We start from the raw sequence: 22,770 nt of genomic DNA, 5'->3' as shown, positions 1-22,770 counted from the left end.
AATACTTCAATATGGACCAGATTGTTCTTCTGCAGTAACAAGTTGCAGGTGATAGCAGTGTATACAATTTTGTGTTCAGTATTATTTCAGCATCAGATAACAAGCAATGTGAGTCAATGTGAATTGTATAAGTCATTTGTCAGTCACAGCTCCAATTACACTAGTGAGAATGAATACCATAGCTAAATTTTATCAGGATTTCAGTTCAAAAGATAAGTTTTGGATTCATAGATGAATACTTGAGTAACCAACAGGGTAGTTATAGTGGCCTCCTCCCTATCAAACAGATTTTATAGGTAGATCGATAGAGAGATAGATATATATGGCGATTTTTCTTCTCAAAATAAATTACTATTTTTATTTTCAATGCGAAGATGACAAGATGTTTAACTCTGGTTGACAACAAACTAGCCTCACCAGCTGGTCTAAATAGCTGACTGAAGACCAAACGTGCAACGGCAGTTGCTCATCTCTGTGCCTCTACACAATCTTTGTTGGCCTTCGTGTCGTCGTTCAGCTCCTCCTCTTATGCAAAATATCCTGGGTATCAGGAAATTAACAATCCCGTGATGAGTGCTAGCATAGCATCGGAATGACAAAAGCGTCTTTCTTGAGTTGGGCTTAAAACTTTTTCAGCGGTTACTGTCAGCTAACAGTTTAGCTCCGTTGTGGTCTACCGACATGGGGTTAGCGGCGCCGAAGGCTGTCGGAGGATGTATCCTTCCGCACGAACGTTAACAACGGGATGAAGCCTGTCATCGGACCTAACGGGATGCCTTTGAGTTAGCCTCTCTGGAGCCCGAGGTGGGATTTATGTGCCACACAAGCTAGCAGGCTAGTTCATACGCTGTGGCAAGTTAACTACAAGCAACATTCCGCTGCTGAGGCTGGGAACAGGGAGTTATGGCGAGGTTGGTGTTGGAGCAACTGTCTGATTTCGGCGACTATACTGGCGGTAAAGAGCTGACTGAGATCTTTAAACTGACCAATAACGAGCAGTCAAACGTTCGCCTGAGCCCAGATGGACGTCACATCCACGTTATCCTCCGCAAACCTAAGGTCGGTCTCGTGACTTTTGACAAGTATGAGAGACCCCAGCTGGCCCAGAACCAGAAGAAGCTGGATTTGAGGTTGACACGAACTGTGCCTATTGTGGATGTTTTGTATTTGGACCATAGTAATAGCAGCAGCAGAGCCACAGCAGCTGTGGCGGTGGTTTATGAGGATGGAAAAGCTGAGTTTTGGAAGTTCCAGGAGTGCAAAGTTGGCTGGCATCTTCTGCAAACATCAGACTTGTGCAACAGCCCCAGAGCAAGAGTGGTGTCTGTCTGTGTCTGTTCCAATCTTATCATCTGGTGTGAGGAGAGGCCACCCTCAGAAAGCTCCCCTGCCCTCAGCTCCACAAGGAATATGTTGAGATACTGTGTTTGCAGACGTGACTTCGAGGTGGAGGAGGGGGCTGTCAGCCTGGGAGGAGTGAAAATCGCCCTCCACAACAATCCTAAATTCACTGTGGTCAGCTCAGGTGAATATGTACATCTTCTTCCTGACTTGAAAGTGAAGCCGCTGTTGAGCATCTCCAAATTTTTTCTCTCCTGGTCCCCTCGCCATGACTCCTTCACAGTCAACACCACATGTAAAAACACTCCCCTAAAAAAGCTTTCAGCTAAAGAGTCTGACTTTAAGAGGTTGGTGACAGACTGTTTAGGATATTTATTAACTCTTGAACCACCTGAGATCTACAATGTCTCTCCTACAACCTGTGGAGGCCTGCTGCTGCTGCTCAGCACAGGCTGGGTGTGTCTTCTGCAGAAAGATGGGATGCTGCGGCAGGTATACAAACTGGCAGACAACTGCTTGGTAACATTTGGTTCTCACACTAGCCTCTGCATGTACCAGGATACCCTTGCGCTGCTAATAGGGCAAAACCTGCATCTGATAGACGTGAACTGTGGCAGAGAGCTGGAAAAGATCATGCTGCAGAGAGAGGGGTTATTATATGTAAACCGGGCTGAAAGAAAGACACCTCACCTGCTCTCAGAAACTGGACTTTTTGTGGTATTGAACAAGGAGACAGACTCCAGAGATTGTAACTCTAAGATGAAGCCTTCCGGTTTCAGTATGGTGGAGAGTATTCATCCTGGAGCCCTCCTGGTAGAGGCTGTCTTTGAGGAAGCCTGTAAATACTACCAGCAGAGAAGCCTGAGCAGCACCCAGCTCACTGTGGACACGCTGAAGAAAGGAGGTAGGTTCCAGGCTCCCATCTCTTTAGCCTCCATCCTCAGGAACTACCTCAGTGCAGGGTCGAGGCAGAAAGGAGCAGAGCTGTCCCAGAATGGAGGAGATGGATGTACAGCAGGCCAAGACAAGCTAATGGGCTCTCTGGAAGCTGAGCTCAAGGCTTTGGTTTCTCTGGAAGAGGTGAAGGGCAGTTTAGTGAGGGGAAGTGTTAAAGAGGTTGAGGCAATGTGTGAGAATCTAGTTGAGAAAGAAGTAGCCAGGCTGCTGTCATCCTCAGAGCTGGATAAAGAGGCTCTGCTTTACCTCAACTCTATCTTCAGCATCTTCCCCTCCCAGGTGTGGAGGGCGGCGCAGGCTGCCCTTCAGCTACACTACAACGGGGAGGGCTCTCTGTCCAGCAGGGCTCCCCCAGACGTGTGGAAAACTGTCCTCAGTCCTGCTCTGACACCCAGCACCCCAGCCTCCCTCCAATTCACAAACGGCAGGCCACAACACAATCATAGCCTCAAAGCTGATCACATTGCTAACTGTAAAGCCAAACCTGCAAGCTCCACTTCCCCAGCTGCCCTGCCTGTGTTTGAGCTCCTCTGCCAATCAGTTTTCCACTTCCAGCCCAGCTGGTTGCCCAGTTTCCTCGAGCTCGCTCAGCAGCAGCAGGGCTCCGCTGGCCTCGGCCTGAGCCTGGCCTCTTCCTCCTGGAGCTTCTCCGGTGGGCGAGGAGGGGAGGGCGGGGAGAACAACGTGCCACTCTATAAACGTGCCCTATGCGTCTTGTCCAGCCTGAGCCCAGACAGAGACCAGTACCAGGACTTGGAGGTTGAGCTGCTTCTGGTTTGTGGGCGACCCAACGCCATCCTCCAGGCACTGAGGATCCTCATGGCCAAGCAGCAGTGGGAGCGGGTCACCCAGGTGGCCCAGAAGTTCTGCAAGCAGAGTCCGCTGCTCAACAAGGAGATTTTCACTACTCTGTTGTGTGAAGTGGCCCAGCACAGAGACCTGGACCCTTACCTGGACCTGCTGTGGGTGCTGTGCCCAGAGGACCTCACTGTTACCACTATTCTCAACTTGGTGCTCAAAAACCTCCCTTCCCCTAACTCTTCTTCCTCCTCCATGTCCAGTACAACCTCCTCATCCCCTGCTCCCTTTGCAGACTCACAGAGCAGCCAGTTGACCATCGGACTGTTGAAACCTCTGCTGAGAAAAGTCCTTCAGAGGGAGACTAAGCCTAGCCAGTGTTATGCTGACATCCTCCAGTCACCATCATACCCCCCTCCTGCACCTCCTCGCCAGCCCGCAGAGCAGCCCAGGGCTGTCACAGATCCCAGCACAGACTCTGCTCTAGGTAGCAACATTGCCCCGGCTCTTCTTGCAGAAACACCTGAACAGCAGTCATCCACACACACAAATGTCTCAAGAGCCAGGGTGGCACTACCTGCTAACCCAGTCTGATTTACATAAAAATGAACACACCTAAAATGGAGAACAAAACTTGTCTCATAAAACATTCCACACATAATCTGACTAAACTGTCAAGCAGCGTGTGTTGACAATCAAATTAAAACAGAATAATATCAGTATGTTACAGGTATCATTAGTGAAATGCAGTTAATTGTGATATTTGATTGTGTTTTTAAAAAGATTGGTAATGTCAGATGAAGTATGACTACTAGAAACTATGAAATGACTACTAAAGATCTTACTAGTGTAAATACTGCAGGTAATTTTAAGTCTTAATGTGTATATACTGTATCTGCAATGTTATTTATCTCTTAAGCCTTAACTGCATGTGGATGAAAATGTTATTGCATAGTCTTGCATAGTCATCAATAAATGATAATATATCAAAGCCACTAACTCCCATTTTTGGGGTTTATCATATCTGTGTTTAGAATATTCTTTGTTTTGGCCTTTAAAGTAGCTGATGTCTGCTAATTGTAGCCAAATATAACTGCCTTTATCGTGTTGATGTCAAAGTGTGTTCATGCTGTGGGTAATCTACTGAGTGTTATCCAAACAAGCAGGCCTTTGTGTTTGAATGTTTGTTTTAAGTATGGTATGGTTTGGGGGGGGAGTCCAAGGTTCCTTTACTGACTTCTAGTTTTGTACTTAACATATTATAAGTGCTTAAACGTTAACCTGTTTTCGGTGGGCTCAAACAGAACATGTAACCCAAACCCAAAACAGTCTGCCTGTTTGGCTTTTGCTTCCATTTTTCCTTTCCTTGTCATCCATTTGTCTCTCCAGAGACCATCTTGTCCACTCTGCTCCCTCGCAGCACAACTCACAGGACATTCCCGACAGAATACCCAGTAAACTCACAGACTCACAGTTCGACTTTAAATTCAATTTTGGACGTAATTCTGTTAGGATTCGAGTGTGGGTTGGGCACGTTGTGACTAACTTGCTGCTGCTTGCATAAGGTCATGCACGTCCTCCTTCATGGACCGAGTGAGGGTAATATTATTAGAGATGTTAGGACCTCTGTCTTCTTGCTCCTCTTAGTTTTCTCCATGCTCTGGGGTGATATAAAAGTGCAATCAGTTTCACTCAGTATTGTTTGTACCATGCTTTTGGTGCATCTGTTGAAATGAATGTTTTCTGATTAAGTGCTGCAAACAAAAGTATATTTAAGTGCCTATTGTCTTTGATGCCTATGTTAATGCCTATTGTCTATTAGATTTTTTTAGTCAAAGGAAGTGTTTTTTGTATGTAACTGTGGAGCCCTCCAAAACAAAATGTTATTAATTTTGTAGCAATCTTTGGAAGACTACTAGAATGATAACCCTAGGCCCTGCATGGGTGAGGTACTGACAGAGAAACTAAGTGACAGTCAGACTGTAAAATGCTGCAGAACAATCAGAGTGCCTTTCACAGCTGCTCTTCATTTACAGGGTAGTGTCACATTCCTGCTGCGTCTCCTCAGCTTCACTGAGAACGAAGTGGAGGTCGATCAAAGGATCTGTTCTCTGTTCTCTGAGTACAGTGTTTTGGGTTTTTCTCGGCCTCTACAGTCAAAGGCTGTATTTATGACATTTTAATTTCAATATGAATCCTGCTGATTTCTTACTCTGGCCTGATGTATGGTGTATTAATAGTGTCATTCCAAGCTCTGTACACTTTGACAAGCATGAACAAAAATCTGTGCAAACGATTTCAGTTCAGTACCGTGAGTTTCGCTGTGTACCAGACATGTTTCAGCCCATCTGCGAGTCACTGGGAACTCCCTGACTTCCCCAGACAGGCTACTCAGCCTGATGTTATGACTGTTCAGATGTTAAATATTAATTTGCCTTAAACTTTTCTTATGGTTTTTCTTAACAAATAGGAATTCCTCCTGGATTTGCTTGGCAAAGTTTAGATGGTTACTGTGTTCACTTTTGGTGACGCTCTCCTTTATGCGGTATTTGAAAAAAGAAAATGTATACAAGTATTTATGAACGGATGCTGTATGCTATTAAACTGAAGATAATGCTTCTGTTTTGCTGTCCTGAGTTTTACATATTAAGTTACTTGTTCTGCATTTGTACAGTGTAATGCAATCCATTATTACAGCCCTGCAACAAATGTGAAGCTTGTAATGTTCAGTGTTGTTGAGGTTTTGATTGCTTTAACTTGTTGTGGTGTTTTAGATTGTATTATATTGTGTTCCTGTCACATCCCTCAGTAATGCACGGGGGACTGAATAGACAGTCAATTAGCAATACATTTATCTATGGGTTAGCTTCTTTTAATAGTGCTTCCAAACGTGTCATTGTCACCTACCTGCCAAGTCCCCGTTCCCACAGATAGCTGGTTTGTTCAGCTTTATCAGCATATTCAATTCACACTACTGCACAACAACAGGTCACACTATTCAATCTGAAACAACTAAAATGTCAAGGCCAATATACTCTTTCAGGTTTATTCATTCAGTTATTTGACCTGAAAAACAGTCTACCGATATAAAAGCTTAGCTATGCCGACATTTGAGATCTTGTACGCAGTTATTCATTCATATGATCCACTGCCCCCATTTCACCATATCCCTTCCATGGACAAATCCACTTACAGCTACAGCCTTGTGTGTGTGATCTAGTGGAAGGATTTGAGTGTGTAAATTCATTCAAATGTTTCCATGGTCAGCGCCCATAAGAGGAATGGTCACTCGTTAACCCATTAAGCTTCTGAATCAGAGGCCGCCTCTTAACTAACTCTGACAACAACAAAGGCAGAGGTCGGACACTGAGTGCATGTGTGTGGCTGCTGGTTCTCACAGCAAATAGGCAGGTTCCACATGGGGATGTGAGGGTATGATAACAGGGTTGGAATAAGTGTAGAGGTGGAAAGTGGAGGGTAGCGAGTCCTGAATCTTCAGTGTAAGAGGCAGAGGGTAATAAGAGGCTGAGTCTTCCCAAAGGACAACAAAACGGCAGAAAGCTGCAGAAACAGCCATAACCTGATACCTAACAGCCAATCTCTCTATTTTCCTCCCTCCCTCTTTCTTTCTCTTTCACTTTGTGGCCCCCCTTTTTTTTTTCTTCGGATTGAGTTTCCCTTTTATCCAGCCTCTCGTGTTACAAGGTTTTGAGTCATGCAGGTGCTGTAATGCCATTGATTAATTTGTTCTAATTATAGATGGCATTATGTAAGCAATACTAAATCTAAACAGACGCTGACTGGCCCTGCCTGTTCCTCTGCTTGTCTCTGGACAGCTGACTATATCCAAGAGAGCTGCACAAATCAATGCATGAGTAGAGAGATAACTGCATTAAATGACATTTTCATCACTTATATTAATGAGGTTCTCAGGCTAAAGGTAATTTATATTTCACACGAGTTGGATTTACATACAGAAGAGCAACACTGAAGCTTTATAGTTTCAATAACCATACTGCTCCTGTTTTGTCTCCCATGATTGGATTATAAATGAGTCTATGGATCATCAGCCTCATATTAAATTTGTACTTTTCCCCCAAAGGCTGTGATTTCATTCCTTTGCTGATTGGCTGAAGGGTTGAATGCATCATTTATGCAAACAGCCCGTCTGGGTTGTGGCAAATGCCAAAGAGAAAAGACTGCATGAATGGACTCACTTTGTTGAAAACATGTCTCCAATTGCTTTAAAAATAGGGGAACAACATGTTTGCTGTTGCTTTGTTTGACCTCAGTACAGTCAACAGGACACTGTGGAATTTTCAAAACCTCGTTCCAGGTGCTATAAAACTTCCTGTGCTTAAAAAAAGTCCTTTACCACAAGGTATGTCTGTTATAATTTGAGCAGTATCTAAACGTCAAAGGGAGGCAAGGTTCATATTATTGTGAAATCTTGAATTAAGTTAAATCTTTACATCTTTAAACCAGCTCACAGAATGTTCCTCTTCTCATATGTTCTCTACACAGTGTCACATGAGTGGGAACCTTAGAGTTACGTTCTTGATCTGTTTGCTAAGTTAATAATAATAATAATTAATAATTTGAGATAACAGATGCATTCTAAAGTTACTGTCAGTAATCATGATCACAAACACACACCATCTCTATCTACCATAGTAAATCATAATATATTAGTAGTATATATGTGTAATCTGTCTAAATATGCCATTTATGTATACAGTAGGGTGTTTCTGTTTGCGAACAGTTCGTGCTTACAAGCAAGCCACATAAGAGACAAAGTAAAGCTGATGTACCATGAAGTCAATAAATAAAATAATATTAATAAAGTTTTTATGCTATTGTAGCACATCAACTGTGGGACTGTACAGAGGCTTCAACTTTCTCATAAAGTGTTGCAGTGTGATGAAGGTTCATGTACGATCCAAAAGGATATACTGGGCTACAAATGTGCACTGTGAAAAGCACTTTCATGGTTTGTGTGGAAAACACACTGACTGATCTGTGAGATTCCACTCATGTTACAGCTAAAAGGTACAAAAATGCACAACAGACTCAGTGCAGTCGATCAGTAGTTTTCACAACATCTGACACAACAACCTTTTAATCACATTGGGCAGACCATATAAAGTGCTGTGTAACAGAAAGATAAAACACAAAAGTAGTACAAAGTACAAACGCATCATTATCGAATCAAGAATCACATCAGTCAAAATTTACAAAAATACATTTGCAAAATGGTAACAAAAACTTAAAATGGTGATATACCAGTCACATCTGTCACACAAAAAAGTGTATTAATTTAATGATTCGTAAAAAAAATAATAATTGTACTTTGATTCTTAATATTAGTGCAAGTATAATTAAGAATTTAGTTAAAAAGTGTTTCCCATTGGAATCAGGTTGACAAACCGCAGCGCTGAACAGACAGAGGTTGGCACATCACAAATGCCTGTTGGCACAGTACCACACTGCTGCTGCGTTCTCTGAGAGCACTGCACACCAACATGACTATATAAATCATAAATGCGATCAACTCCCTACAAAAATCAGCTTTACATTTTGAAATATGAAGCCTAAATTCTCAGAAACCAGCAGCAGCTCAGTTCACACATTAAATACATACAAAACATTTATCTAATACAATAAATTTAATAAATCTCTTTGAAATGTAATTTAAAATGATGAAAAAATCCCTGCAGATTCCCTTATGCCCTGTGTCCCCCTGAGGTCAATTCAAAGCAGTCCACTGCAGTCGCTGAATAAGTAGCTTTGCTTCTCCACCCTATGGTGAAAATTAGAATTTAAAAAAGACTTAACATAAACTGAATCTTTTTTTTTTTCAGTTGGAGACCTTTTACCAGAGTGACAATGTGCCACATCTGTGCAGAATTGCACCATGTGTTTTTTTTTTTTCCAAGCTTTGCCACAGTTCCGCCTGCAGTCTTTTAAAGCTGTATCGCACAAACGCCATCCTCTCAGGTGAATTTCATCTGGGCCCGCGGGATGTGGTTCATGATTATGTTGTTGCTGGAAATAGAGACATTAACAGCAGTCAAAGGCAGGCCAGCACAGTCAAATGAATCAGTTGTGTGATTCTTGCACAACATGTGCACACATGGATATGTGAGTTTAAATAGATCTAGCAGATGCATGGTTTGTAGTTTTGTTTGTTTGTACTACTCACTCATAGACATCAGAGTACTTCATTTTCCTGTAGTACTTGGCTAGTTTGACAGAAAAGATGATACTGGGGATAAAGAAGATCATGCACCAGCCAAGACTGAACCAGAACGCATTCTAAGAGAGAGAGAGCACATGGGTGAATACAGAACTGATAAAAAGTGATTAGTTTTACAAACATAACAATTGACATTTCTCAAACTAGCCCCTATGCTCTCCAGACTTCAGTGTATTTGTCAAAAAGAAATCCATTAGTGATGACAATGTGCAGCTGTAGGTGGAGCAAACAACATGTCATCCTCACCAGAGACTCCACTATGTGTGAGCAGAGGATAATATCAACAGAGTCCACAGCTCCTGCCACCGGCCCACAGCGACCTACCTGCTGTCTGATCTGAGGGAGAATACACAGATCAGTAACGGTGAACTCATTTGTGTACACAGACATCGGACACATACTTTATCTTCTTTGAGTGCATGCACGGTATGTTAAAGGTGTAAAAATGTGACCAGACTTTACCGTGAGGTTGGCCCAGTCAGCATAAACAATGAAGTAACCCAGCTGACAGTCCAAAAACTTTCTGCTTTCCTAGGATCGAGAGTGTGGGAGAAAGAGAGTAAATTCCACACATTTTCCTGCTGCTTTATAGTGGAAAGTCATGAGAAATCAGAAGAATGCCTAGTCATCTCAGCAAGTGGAATTCTGGGTAAATCCTTTTAAGTGACCCGTAAATAACTGCAATAGCATTGTGGTTAGGCGAGGCAAGGCAATTAGGAACATTTATTTATATAGCACATTTCATGCACAAAGGCATAGTGCTTTACATAATGCATTAAACATTAAAGGGCTTTAAAACATTAAAGGATAAGACTGCTGATATTCTATATTTCTCTTATTGTCAACAAATCCCATGAAAAGACCAAAACCAACAAATACTTAATCCAACTGACAAGTATTGTCTGTGCAGCAAAAGCCTGCTACAGCTTATTCCTCTGTGCAATAGACCTCCATTATTGTCCAAAAACAGTTAAAAACACATCAGTGGGCCACACTGTTGCACTGGGTGGCATGTTCCTTAATTACCATAAACATGGGCACTCCAGTTTATTTTGAGTCAATCCCACGTACACAGTCCTGGTGCCGTAAATACTTACTAGAGCACCAGACGTGTATTAATTTGCAACAAATGCAATATTTATTGCTGTTGGGCCAACTTTTGCTAAAAACTAAAATGCCCAGCTGTTTTGTCTTCAGTAGAAATGAATGGGCTTGGGGCTGACTGCCACAGACAGGGTTGGGAAGTCAGACGATATTGAGAGATGGACTAACACATTGTTAGTTTTGGTCTTTTATGTGATTGGACCTTAGAAATGTAATAGACCTGAAGTGTCATCCCGGACCCCTCAGCTTCACTTCAAGGCATGCATAATAAATTTAATTCATGCCCTGTGGATGTGGAACCTACAAGCACATTGTTTCAACTACAAGCAGCACATCCATACTAACTGAGCCATGGCACCTCCCCGTCGCCCCCTCTGGCTAAATGATTGACCGAGCACAGGCATTAACAGACTACATGGAGCACTTTTTCTAACTCATGTGACTCATGGCTCGACTCACGGTCTTGACGATCTGTGTCGTATTTGTGTTGAGGAAGTCTTGTGCTGCTTCCACATTGCTCAGCACCTCCCCCACTGTTCCCTAGAAGAGAGGAGAGAATGAGCCACAGAAAGAAAGAGAGGAGAATGATTTTTATTCCTGACAGGTTCCAGGTTTTAGTCAGTCTACTCACATTGATTTTTTCAGTGATGGATCGAAGGCTCTCAATGGTTGAGCCGAGGTTGACCTGAGGGCAAAAGCAGTAGATGTCAATGTTTAAATTCAGATGGATGGCCAACATGGGAAAAAGGGAGACCTGAATGAGGAGATTGGGAGAGATGGCTAACAAGAGAGGGCAAGCTACTCACCAGTTGCGGTATGATGGTTGTTTCTATGTCAGCCTGGATCTGCCTCAGGTCCCTGGCTTCATTTTGGAACTCTTTTCGAATCTCATTGTTTGTCTAGAAACAAGCAAATGGTTGATTAGTACATAGAACATGGGCATCAAAGAAAAATGTATTCAATTAGGAATCATTTGACATATTAATAGTGCAGTAAAGCAGAGTAAAGTGTAAAATATTAACAGGGGATTATGTGTTGTATTAATGTCTTGTGACTCACTTGAACGGCAGCGAGATTATCAAGTTTAACTGCTGTTGTATTCAGATTGATTCTGGAAATGTTGTTCATCTGAGAGACACAAGCAAGGAACACTGGCTCACAATTACACGGGACACGGGGATACAAGTAATGACAGTACACAAAGATACATGCAAGCCCATTAATATTGCCTACCTGCTGTGTGATAGCAGTGCAGTCAACATTTTTAGCCTTGGTGGAGAAGCTGCGGAGTTGATTTTTAACTTCAGGGCTCAGGAGCGTGACAGTGAACAGAGTGATGTCTGTATTCTCAAAGTGCTGCTGGATCTGCTCCGTGTACTGTGTGTGACCGACAGAAGAAAATAAAGAATAAAGAAAATAAACGTTATAAATGGTGATGTAGGTTTAGTCAGACAAAGGCAAAGAATTTCAACGTATGTTTAATGCGCATAAAAGTTATTGTAGGTTTGAACAACTGAAAAGGACTGTAAGGAAACTCACTTTAGATACATTGAGCAGGTCGTCAAGGTTTATAAGCTCATACAAGTGGAGTGTTGTCCACAGAGGCTGGTTTTTCTCACAGTCTCTGTAAACATTAACATCAAGTCAAACTTATTTATACATAGCCCCTAATCACAATTACAAAGTTTTCATGACTCCTGCTAACTTTAGACCCACAAAGAGAAACGGAAGAAGGAATAATGTAAAAACCTAGTTTATTTTTCTGGGATAGACAGGTGTGTGATGGATGTCGTAAGAAAGCAAATGAAACTAAACTAAATGGTGAGAAGCATGTGTGTATGCATTTGTTCCTGTGTGAGAGGGTGAATTTGCCTCACATACCTGTAGATATCAGAGATACTGATGTTGGTTTTCAATCCCAAAGCTGGACCTATCTCAAACCCTGGAATTAAACCTGGAGTATCAATTAACTGTGGAGAGAAGATGCAATAATATTAACAAAAAAGATATTTAACACAGCATCTGTAGCATCTTTGTATTTCCGATGCGTGCAAATATAGGTGTGTGCAGGCGTATGTTTTTGTATTGCTACCTTTAGCAGTTGCCCGTTGTTCCAGGGCTGACAGAGCAGAGTGTAAATGTTCCCGCCCAGCAGGAACAGCAGCAGCACCACTATCATGAACAGCCAGGAGAAGAGGAAGCTGAAACCTGCACCCCTGCAACCACATCCAGGTCAGAGATCAAACAAGAGCTCAGGAGGTGAAACAGTTTGGACAGTCTGATGTTTCCCATCTGGATAAGAGCATCAGCTATGTGACTAAAAACTGATATTTACAACCCAGAACTCACATCATGAGGAAGGTGCCTCCACAATTTGCCGTGCAGGAGCGCTTTGTGGGGTCTGTTTTGGGTGACAGACCCAGAGGGCCCAGGACCAGACCCAGGATGTTACAAACCACCACCAGGAGGACCACGCAGCACAGGACCACACACACTCCCCATCTGGAGAAGTATACACTCACAATGACTGATTTTTGGCATTTTATTGCATTGATCATGTGTGTTTGCACATCCAGGCTTTTTACCTAATATGCTCAGCTCTCTCGACCTCTGGTGTGACCTTGCCGATTTCTCCCTGCACCTGGTCCAGAGTCCCCAAAACGTTGGTCAGACTAGATAAAGGGATGTCACTGGTAACCTGGGAGATCTGTGTTTTTATGTCACCCAACAGCTGCTTGCTGCCTAAAAAACACACAAATATACACACACAAGCACATATACCTTTTTAAAAATTCAGCTTAATTAAGAAACTAAAATTCAAAAGAGAAGAGAAGGCCTAAAGTTTGTGACAGTAAATGTTCTCACTCACTTCGAACTACATCCTTGGTGTCATTGGTCACCTTCTGGGGGATGCTGTTAAAATAGTCCTCCACCTGAAATTCAGACAAGCACTGCATTTATTTTCATAATATCACATACATAGTTTTGAAATATAGTGTTTATGTGTCAACATTTGCATTGTGTCTTTCTGTCAAGCTCTTTTCTATGAAAAAGTACCTTTGTTGTAGTCAGGCAGTGATTTATCTCTAATTACACACATACTTCACCTCAGTGTCCCAGTTGAGAACAAATCCATGCTTCTCTTTTTATTACATTATCTTTGGTTAAAACTTGTTCACGCTCTTCCCTCTATCTAACTTATTCAGATGTGTTAACAAAGCAGGCATTATATTATCAAGATGATATTTTTGTTTGACAGAAGTCACTGACCTCTGTGATTTTAGATTTGAGATTAGTTTTGATGACTTCATCCACTGCAGACTGGAACTCATTCAAGCTGGGAATCTGTGGAGAACCAGAGACACACGTTAGGGCTGCACCTAACGATTATTTCTTCGATTATACGATTAATCTAAAGATGATTTTTTTATTACTTGATTAATATAACAATTAATTTACCCAAAATAAATATCAAAAACTTGTCTCATTAATATTTCAATATTTTATTAAATAATTTTCTCTTAAAAACAAACAGATGTACCAAGAAACAAAGTATGTACTGTAGCGCATTATCCTGCAACAAAACATATATTTGTCTATTGAAAATATTATATTTGAAAAAACACATTAATATATTACACACACACCTACACTTCTGGTCTCTGCACACACACACATACAGGTGCACTTACAAGCTTTTACAAAACAACGGCATAAGTAGGCCTACTCTGTGTGTGTGTGTGTGTGTGTGTGTGTGTGTTTCTCTGCAGAACATGTGCAACTGTCAGTACACCACATGGGAGAGGCAGAGCGAGGGGAGACCATGGGTGAGGTTTTCATGCTGCAGCTTGTCTTCCGGGAGAATCCATGCTTTGACCGGGTGCAGCCATATTGTATATTCGACATACCGACGCGCCGACGCACGATATGCAAATCGACGTATTTCTCATCGATTACGTCGATGAATCGTCCCAGCCCTAACACATGTGCAACCATTGTGACCAAATCACATGGAATTACAAATTATACTTTAAGCTAACAGAAGGGGGCAGCAGACGTCAGCAAAACAAGCACTAATAAGTTTTCATTGATGTTAAGAGCCACGGGGCCACAATGAAATGAGTTGATACCAAAGAATAATGAATGGTATCTCTACCTTTTGTCAATGTCTTATTCTTGATGAAGATTATATATTCTACAAGATGAGAGAAAAGAAGAAAAGACAAGAGGAGACGTGGAAAGGAGAGGAGAGAAGACGAGAGAAGAGAAAAGGAGAAGAGAGTGCATGTGTCATAGAGTGTAGGAGGAATAGAGAAGAACAGATGGGAAGAGGATAAATCACTATTCAGACAAAGCCAAAAATGAGCTATTATCATGTGTTACACTGTCTCAGCCTGCGTCAGAGGTAGCTTGATTCCCGTTGCTTTATGATAATGTCAAACTCTGTGACAGGGCTGATTTTAGGCTGCACTTCAGCAAGTTTATAATCTGAGCTGTCAAACCTAACTCCTCTTTTGTATAAAACACTTGAGCTGAAAGGATGTTCAGACCAACCTCATTTATCTTGCCTTTGTGATTCAACCATTTAGATATGTAATCCAAAACATGGGAATATCCCGTTCTACATACTAGGTTACACGAATCAGTACTTACAGTGATGGAGTTACCCAGTGTTAGTGTCTGGAGCTCAGGCTTCAGGTCGTTACAGTCAGTGCAGTTTGGCTTGGATAAAGTCTGATTGATGTGATTTTTAACAGCAGTGACATTGGCCTGGAGGCGGTCCACGCTGGACTGCAGCTGGACCAGAGATGAGTTCAGCTTGTTCACAGTAACGCTGGTGTTCACAGTCTCTGCTCATACAAATGAAAAACACACAAATATTAGTCAGTGTTCACACATGCTTAAAAAATAATCATCATTTCAAGACATTCATTTATGACCTTTTTGATGCTAGCTGGCTTTGAATTCAAAAACAATTTTAAAATCTGAAATAAATGGAAATTCTAACAAAAGTGAGCACTATAAGAGAATGAACAACAGGAAATTGATTATTATGGGAGATATTATTCAGCTGCTTTCAGCAAAGCATTAAAAATATTTTCCATATTGCTCTACAAAGCCTGCTCCATGTTTCTGTAAGAGTGGACGTGCAGTGTTAAGAAACATGTCGTAATCATGTAAATGATGTATCAGCACTTAAGTCATCTTGGAAAAGGCGGAATTACTGCAGCCAAAAAAAAGGGTTACTCAATTACAAAACCCAATGGATTAACACTTTTCTTGAATTTTTCTTTTTTCTTTCTTTTCTTTATTCACTTGCAGCTATCCATTGCAACAAGGCTGATTCAAAGACAGCCGTGTTGCTCATAATTGTTTTGCATCTTTGTCTTTCTACAGGTTAATGATATCCTTAAGCGCTGCTGTTGGTTGAAAACTACACCTGAACTTAGTATTTTGGTCATGCTGTAGATGACAATAGGCTGTCTAAACCCTTAGCAACGCTTCCCGACACAGAAAATGCACAGATTATAGAACAAATACACAGTATTATAGGAAGCTATCTAAGGAAGCCTATGATACAGGTTAAAATGCTTTACTAATTTTGATGTAGGCTTTCTGTAGTCAAAGTATTGGCAGATACTCAATATTAAAGAACTCATATCGGGATTGGGAGCAAAAAAGGACATCCCTGCTTTTGACTGAGGTCTTTGACTTTCCAACAAGACATGCAAATAACAGTCACTCCAAATAGAGGCTCTGGTTTGGAGCCCCCTGACCACTTTGTAGTAATCTATCCATGGTGAGGGGGATCACTGGCATAATTATTTCTGTACTTGTATGTTTCTATATGTGTCGTTTCTCTTCTTTCCTTTTTTTGCTATGCAATAACTAATAAAAACAGTTGGTCACAAAAAACAAGCCTATCAGTATATTAAAGACTTAATTCAATACTTCATCAAACTTTTCAATGTCATGGTAAGAAGTGAAATGCAGTGTATACTGCACAGTGCACTTCCTGTATGAGCAGGCACTGTCTATGTGATTACTGATGTACTGTCAAAAATGCACACAAGCACTTACATGCTCAGATCAAAACAGGACAGAGCATGCAGGTACATCATACCTTGGTCCAGAAGTCTAACTGAGTGCAGTGCTGGGCCCACGGTTCCTTTGAATCGCTCCTGGATCTTTGCTCCCAACTGAGATCCAATGGCTAATTCGTACAGACAAATAGGTGTGAGATGGAATGAGGGATTACACCGTCTTAGGTGTGAGATGGTTACACAAATCACAGCAGTTACAAATGTGCTTCCTTTTTTTTATATTATCAGTTCCTTGTTCTTACCATCTAGGTTTCTGGTAACCTCCTGTACGGTTGTGTAGCTCTCATTCACCACATAGTCGACTTGCTGGAGATAGGCAGAGGAAAAACAAACTATTTCGAAGTGTGCACATAAGATATGGCTTGAAATACAACATACAAGGACTCATTACATGAGCTAATCGTACATAGCAGCTTTTGAAAATGAAGAAGAACAAATAGAACACGACCCTGTCTTTCACTCCAACATTTTCCCACTCTCTTGTATCTTGAGATAAGTGTATTGACACTGCAGAGTGCAGAGCTGGCCATTAATCAGTGGACTGACTGGAGAATAGGGGGTCTGTTTGCATCTCACACAAAAGCTGTCGACTCACAGTACACTGATGGCAAGGGTGCAGGAAACAGACACTCACAAGATCACTGAATTCTCAAAGAATTATGGTTTATCGTAACTGTTTATGAATAAAGATCGAGAGCAATTAGTCAAGCAGTATTGATGAATGTGTATTTCCATACTCATACCATGCACTTAAGTCAACAAGAGCTTTCTCTCACCTCAGGCACAGCAGTGAGGAAGGTGTGGATGTTGTCTATAGTTTTGTTGAACTCCACTGGACTCTGGTTCACACTCACGCTGAGGGCTTCATTACTTTTGAACATGCAGATGTTCCCAGCACTACAAACACGCACACACACACACACACACACACACGATTAAAACTGTGTCACATACATACATGTGTACATAATGTCGATCCAAGGGAAACGCACACAGGCAGTGAGGCATGCACATTCAAGCTGTCTTTTTTCGATGCTAATTTCGGATAACATGTCATTATGCTGTTCAAAAACGCACATAAGACCACACACACACACACACACGCACACTCACAGGATAATGACTGTGGTGACGAATGCACTCCAGTAGAGAGTTCTTCTGCAACAATGAATGGAGGACGTCTGCTTCTGGTACATCTTCCCACCACAGTTGTCACAGCAGCGACAGCATGCCAAGAAGAACCCAACTATGGGCATGAGAACGATGTACAGGACGCCAATGGCTGCACACACCAGGAAACCCACTTTATACACCAGGATCTGAACACAAAGCACACAGACACATACATACAGACAAATGACATGTATTACAGCTAAAATTGCACAAATATCAATTTCAAGGCCAAGATGGCAGAACAGCGGCAGGTCTTTGTGGTTGTCTGTCGTGACATCAAACACAGTGAGACATCAACAAACAGTCGTTTTACTTTCCTGTGGTGACAGTCAGAGTGGACGAAAGAGTCTTAGTAACTTCAGTCGACTGAGATACATACACACAAGGCTGTTTTAACATTAACCATTCTCAGATTACCAGCTCGAGGGGCTCTGAGGAGGGTGGGTCTGTTTTTTCCCCACATGTAAAAGTTCATACCAGCATCCTAGAATATGTGAAACTCATGTACATTCACTTACTTCTTTGATGATGTCTTGATTTAACTGCACTTTAAAATTCTGGACTATTTTCAGGATCAGATCTAGAAAGAAATAGGAGAAGAAAACGTTTTTGTGGCTCTGTGTTTTTAAATATGTTCAGAGGACACAGTTTTTAGAGGCTAATTACTATTCTATGCTGCCAGTCTCTGTCCTACTTGTCCATGTACAAAAGCCTGGCCATGGGGACAATGTGTCCTGTACTCCGTACAAGTATTTTAATCTCTCTCATTGTAAAAGTGGAAATCTGACACCTCCGTCTCGTGGTTACTAGGAAACCAGGACAGCTTTCAGGAGAGATTAGATTTTTACACAAAAACAAAACACAATACAATGCCAACCATTTATGGTCCCACTGAACCCTGCTATCAGTGGATATTCCCAAAACACAGATGCAGCCATTCTATTCACATACATTCTCGCCATCTGTCTATTTCACATCAGATTGCAGCCTGCCATAAATGTCGTGGAAATTAGCATTTTACTTCATTGCTTTTGCATTTCCCTTTCTTTTAACCTGTTGAGCTTACTTTAAAAATGCTAGACTTTTAATATTAATCTCTGGCTGGAGTCTCTATGAATTACAGTGATGTGTGAACAAATATTACATGAAACTGTCAACTGCTTGAGTGTTTGCTGACAATTGACAATCACATGTTTCCATTATATTAGCATTAGACTTGTCTAAAAAAAAGTTGAAAAGGTTACTGTTTCAATTGGTGTTTCAATTCTTCACAAATCAGTAATAAGTCATTAAAATGCATAAATAAAAATACATTTTGGGTTGCCAGATTGTGAATCTACATTTGAGCAAAGGATCTGTTTGGTTGGTGTATATCCTTTACCAGTGCAGTTTGTTTTGTCTTTTTAGTTATTAATTCATTAAGAAGGAGCCCTCATGTTTGACTCCCTGCCTTCAGGAAGAAGGCTGTACTTAATAACATTTAAAGCCTCATGCTTAGTGGCTTATTATGAAGCAGAAACCCACAGTTTACAAGCCATCAAGCCATTTGCCTTATCATAGAGCATAGAGACAGTTTGTTCAAACAGCTGTTGACACCTACTGGTTAACACGGAAGAAAACGTAAAGTCTCTTTATGCCTCAGTAAGTGGCTGTTGGTTGAAATCCTACAATATCAACATTCAAGCCACCATAACCAACATGGTGATGACTTTGAACTGGGTAAAGGTCATTCGACGTGTTTTAGCGAACATTTGTTTCCCTTTTTTGAACTCAATACCAAGCAGGAAGTAATGTATGAAATAGAGAAGTGTTTTTGGAGCTATTACAATACGTCACAGGGACAGACAAAAGACCACAGCTGCGACACAAGTCTGAGTCACAGTAAACACTGGCCTAAAAACATCAGAGCAGGACATAAAGGTTAAAGATTGACAGGGCAAAATACAAGAATTTCCATTAACTTACTGATTAACCAATTGTGTCATCTTTTTGTATGGGGATTGCTAGCTTTAGATGTGAGAGTTAAAACTGATGTGTCACCTTTGCCACTGTAGGGAAATTTTGCCCAGCACAGAGTGTGAAAGCCAAATGATTTTAATATGAATTAAACTGCACCTGGTTGCCATGTGAGATACATCCTGGACAAACAGAAGCTATGAGTAAGTAGGCAGGGTCATATACATCGGAACTTGACAGCAGAGACTCAAGATGTTTGATTATTGGGTAATGCTGATGCCACTGACCTTTAGGAAAGGGGTTAGGCTGAACTGTGTGTAGGAAAGACTGGACCAGAGCTGCCATGAAGCCCACACTGGTGCTCTCTGCTGTGTCCTGGTAATGCGGCTGGGTGAGGCTCTGTGGGGCTGCAGCTGCTGGACAGGCAGTCTGTGAAGGGACAGACTGGGCCAGGCTGATCCCCAGCAGCAACACTCCTACTCCGGCCCTGAACACTCCAGCGCTGCCCTGCCACCTCCAACCACTCATAATCTCGCATAACCCCATGGCTACAGGTGAGACGGGTGGGGAAAGACTTGGCCGGACAAAAAGACTTTATAGAGTGATCATCTCATGGCACAAGCTCTGTCTTGATGCGCCTGGAAACAAGACAAAAAGAATAAATACAATGACACACTCATACGAGGCAGGAGAATTAGAGACTGGAGAAGAAACCCACATACTGAGTCACTGAGGTTGCAGCACAGCTTGTTACAAAATAGCATTGGAATAGAAATGTAACAATGGCATTTTGTAAATGGAAAAATATAAATGTTAGCTAATGCCCATTTAGTTTCTGAGAAAAACAGTGGACTTTAAGCTTCTGATTTATATTTTTACTACTTAACCAGAGACTTGACTCATGGTTATGGAGTACAGGAAGTGTTGACATTCAAAAGTTACAGGAAATGTCTCAAGAAAAATGAAATGACACATGAAGGATTATTACAACCTGTCTGGCTGTGGAGTCAGCGCTATGTTCATAGTGAAAACACAGAAAAGCTGCATCTGCCTCTGATACCTGCATCACCTCTGTTTATCCAAACCCAGGCTTGTCTCTCAGAATAGTAGACAGTAAAACATAGAACAAGAGGAAAAACATTGCCTGCCTGCTGCCAGAACTATTTTTGAATATCAGTTACTTCTGTTTTTTGTAGGTGAAGCGCAAATAACTTTACATGGATAAGGCCCTACAGTAACTGAACACATTTACTTCCTCTTATGGTTAAAGAAAGCTGTTGAAATCAGAGAAAACAGTCTACCTGAGATTATTACTATATAACATGATCACTTTACCCTCACACGCAGTAGCCTGAGGATATTAACTATACATACTGGAACGCAGGAAACGGTTCCTCCAGGTCTAGGCACTTGTCGAGGCAAGGGCGTGAGTCAGAGGTTAAAAAGTAAGTTCAAAGGGAAAAGAGGACAGATAAGGAAGGAATAGAAATGTAGAGAAAAACAAAATGTAAACATAGGAGAGCAGAGTGAGCTGTTTTCTTTCACACAACTCACCTTCCTCGGCTGGACAGTGAAGGACAGTGGTGCTGCTCTGATCTCCAGTAATTCTGTAAGGGGTGTGTGACTCTTTCAGTCCTGTAGAAACCTGATATGCTCTGCTCCTGCTGTAAAGTTGAAGTGGACTGTGTACTCGACTGGAGAACACTGGCTCAAAGAAGAAAGGGAGGGAGAGAAGGGACTGGAGGAGAGAGAATGGGAGGGTCTTACAGAGAAAAACAGGGAGAGAGCGAGGGAGTGAGTGGGGAAGAAAAGTGACAGTGGTGGGAAGGAAGAAAATAATTGGCAGGGTTACCTTCAAACAAATGAGATTTATCACTTTGTTTCCTGGATTCTGGAGTGCGTCGGGGGAAAAGAAAGAGCTGTCAAGCCTATGCAAGTAGCAGTTCTAATGTGGCATTTACTTCATGGAGTGGGGAAAACAAGGAAGAGCAAAGTGAATTACAAGAAAATTAGTTCTAATCAATAATCACAATCTGTTACTTCTCCTAATAAAAGGTTATAAAGGTAATAAAAAGGTAATTTTAGTCATCCAGTCATTCCAAGTACATCATTCCACATCTACAATGGTGCTGTGTCTAAACAAGCAACAATATAGCCCAAATATGCAGGACAAGATAACTGGGAAAGATATACTTGGGGAAGGGAGCTTTGGGAATACAACATCTGAATACTGCCAAGAAATCCACAAAAATATTTCAGCGAACATTATTGGCAACGCCTAAGAAATTCTGTTTTCCCCATGTTATTACCACTGTCAAAAAGGAAGATTTACAGTATAACTCTGCAGCTGCAACAAGCCAAGACAAGAATAAACCATTCTTCTACAGACTGAACTACACCTAGTATTAAACTACTTTCAGGAGAAGAAGACCCACACTAGGACTATTACTTACCTATAATCTGCAGAGGCACCACTTTGACAAGGGAGAGAAGAAACTGTGACAGCTATTCTCATCTTTTCCTGACTGTTTCTGAAGTCTAGTTTGTGAACTTGGTCCACAATCTGCACGGCATTGTGGTACTGCTCTGTGTAACTCCTCTGTTACAGGGATGAGAGAAAATACATGTGCATGAAAAGGAACATGATAACAAGCATGAATCTAATTTCCCTTTCTAAACTCTACTGATGCAAATGATGCGGAAGTAGTTGTATACTTGTGTCTGTCCTCTTCTCTTGTTTCCTTTATCAGGTGCGCACTTGCCTATCACTCGTCCGTGGTTCACCTTAACCCAAAGTCATCAATTACAGGCTGATCCTTTAATCTGCTACCAGGAGAGCACTTACCAAGTGGCTTTGGCATGTGAAGACTTATTAAGGCCTTGCAGTGCTGTCACTCAGTGATTGTCCTCAATGATTCCGTGTTCCTGAAACAACAGCACTTTGAGATCATGTAGGATCATTGTGTTCACAAGTGGGAAGCCAGTCAGGGATCATGTCCTTATCGCAACACTAGCGACTCCTACTGGTTGGTCTGTTAGTGTTGCAATAAGGACATGAACATATTTGTGATTTACAGAAGC

At 41.6% G+C, this 22,770-nt stretch overlaps 2 protein-coding genes across 2 annotated transcripts; one reads left to right on the top strand and one right to left on the bottom strand.

The window, feature by feature from the left end:
* Nucleotides 1–522: 522 nt before the first annotated feature.
* On the top strand, nt 523–5,718 carry LOC122883960 (Hermansky-Pudlak syndrome 6 protein). The gene has a single exon (XM_044213160.1). The coding sequence runs from the start codon at nt 904–906 to the stop codon at nt 3,688–3,690; it is 2,787 nt and encodes a 928-aa protein (XP_044069095.1). The 5' UTR covers nt 523–903; the 3' UTR covers nt 3,691–5,718.
* Nucleotides 5,719–8,170: 2,452 nt separating this feature from the next.
* On the bottom strand, nt 8,171–21,415 carry prom2 (prominin 2). The gene is made up of 24 exons (XM_044213161.1): nt 21,244–21,415; nt 19,977–20,327; nt 18,252–18,313; nt 17,674–17,879; nt 17,337–17,457; nt 16,803–16,866; nt 16,581–16,670; nt 15,110–15,306; nt 13,727–13,801; nt 13,326–13,389; nt 13,042–13,198; nt 12,806–12,958; nt 12,549–12,672; nt 12,338–12,426; nt 11,996–12,080; nt 11,690–11,833; nt 11,516–11,584; nt 11,263–11,355; nt 11,088–11,141; nt 10,916–10,996; nt 9,815–9,883; nt 9,599–9,688; nt 9,299–9,411; nt 8,171–9,141 (listed from the first exon to the last, which is right to left on the bottom strand). Exons 2-24 carry the CDS (start codon nt 20,233–20,235, stop codon nt 9,090–9,092), a joined length of 2,511 nt encoding a protein of 836 aa, XP_044069096.1. The 5' UTR covers nt 20,236–20,327; nt 21,244–21,415; the 3' UTR covers nt 8,171–9,089.
* Between the last annotated feature and the right edge of the window lie 1,355 nt (nt 21,416–22,770).

This window comes from Siniperca chuatsi, linkage group LG11, assembly GCF_020085105.1.
Source record: "Siniperca chuatsi isolate FFG_IHB_CAS linkage group LG11, ASM2008510v1, whole genome shotgun sequence".
In the NCBI taxonomy this organism is placed as follows: Eukaryota; Metazoa; Chordata; class Actinopteri; order Centrarchiformes; family Sinipercidae; genus Siniperca; species Siniperca chuatsi.
Note: the sequence above shows the minus strand (reverse complement) of the source record. Positions and strands in the feature narration are given on the sequence as shown.

What these genes read in the sequence shown, in the direction of transcription:
- prom2 (XM_044213161.1), bottom strand. Translation starts at nt 20,235, where the DNA reads ATGGGGTTATGCGAGATTATGAGTGGTTGGAGGTGGCAGGGCAGCGCT. An exon ending in AGTATCTCTGATATCTACAG is followed by an intron (nt 12,081 to 12,337) that starts GTATGTGAGGCA and finishes TAATGTTTACAG; the next exon opens with AGACTGTGAGAAAAACCAGC. An exon ending in AAGTACTCTGATGTCTATGA is followed by an intron (nt 9,142 to 9,298) that starts GTGAGTAGTACA and finishes CTCTATTTCCAG; the next exon opens with CAACAACATAATCATGAACC.
- LOC122883960 (XM_044213160.1), top strand. Translation starts at nt 904, where the DNA reads ATGGCGAGGTTGGTGTTGGAGCAACTGTCTGATTTCGGCGACTATACT.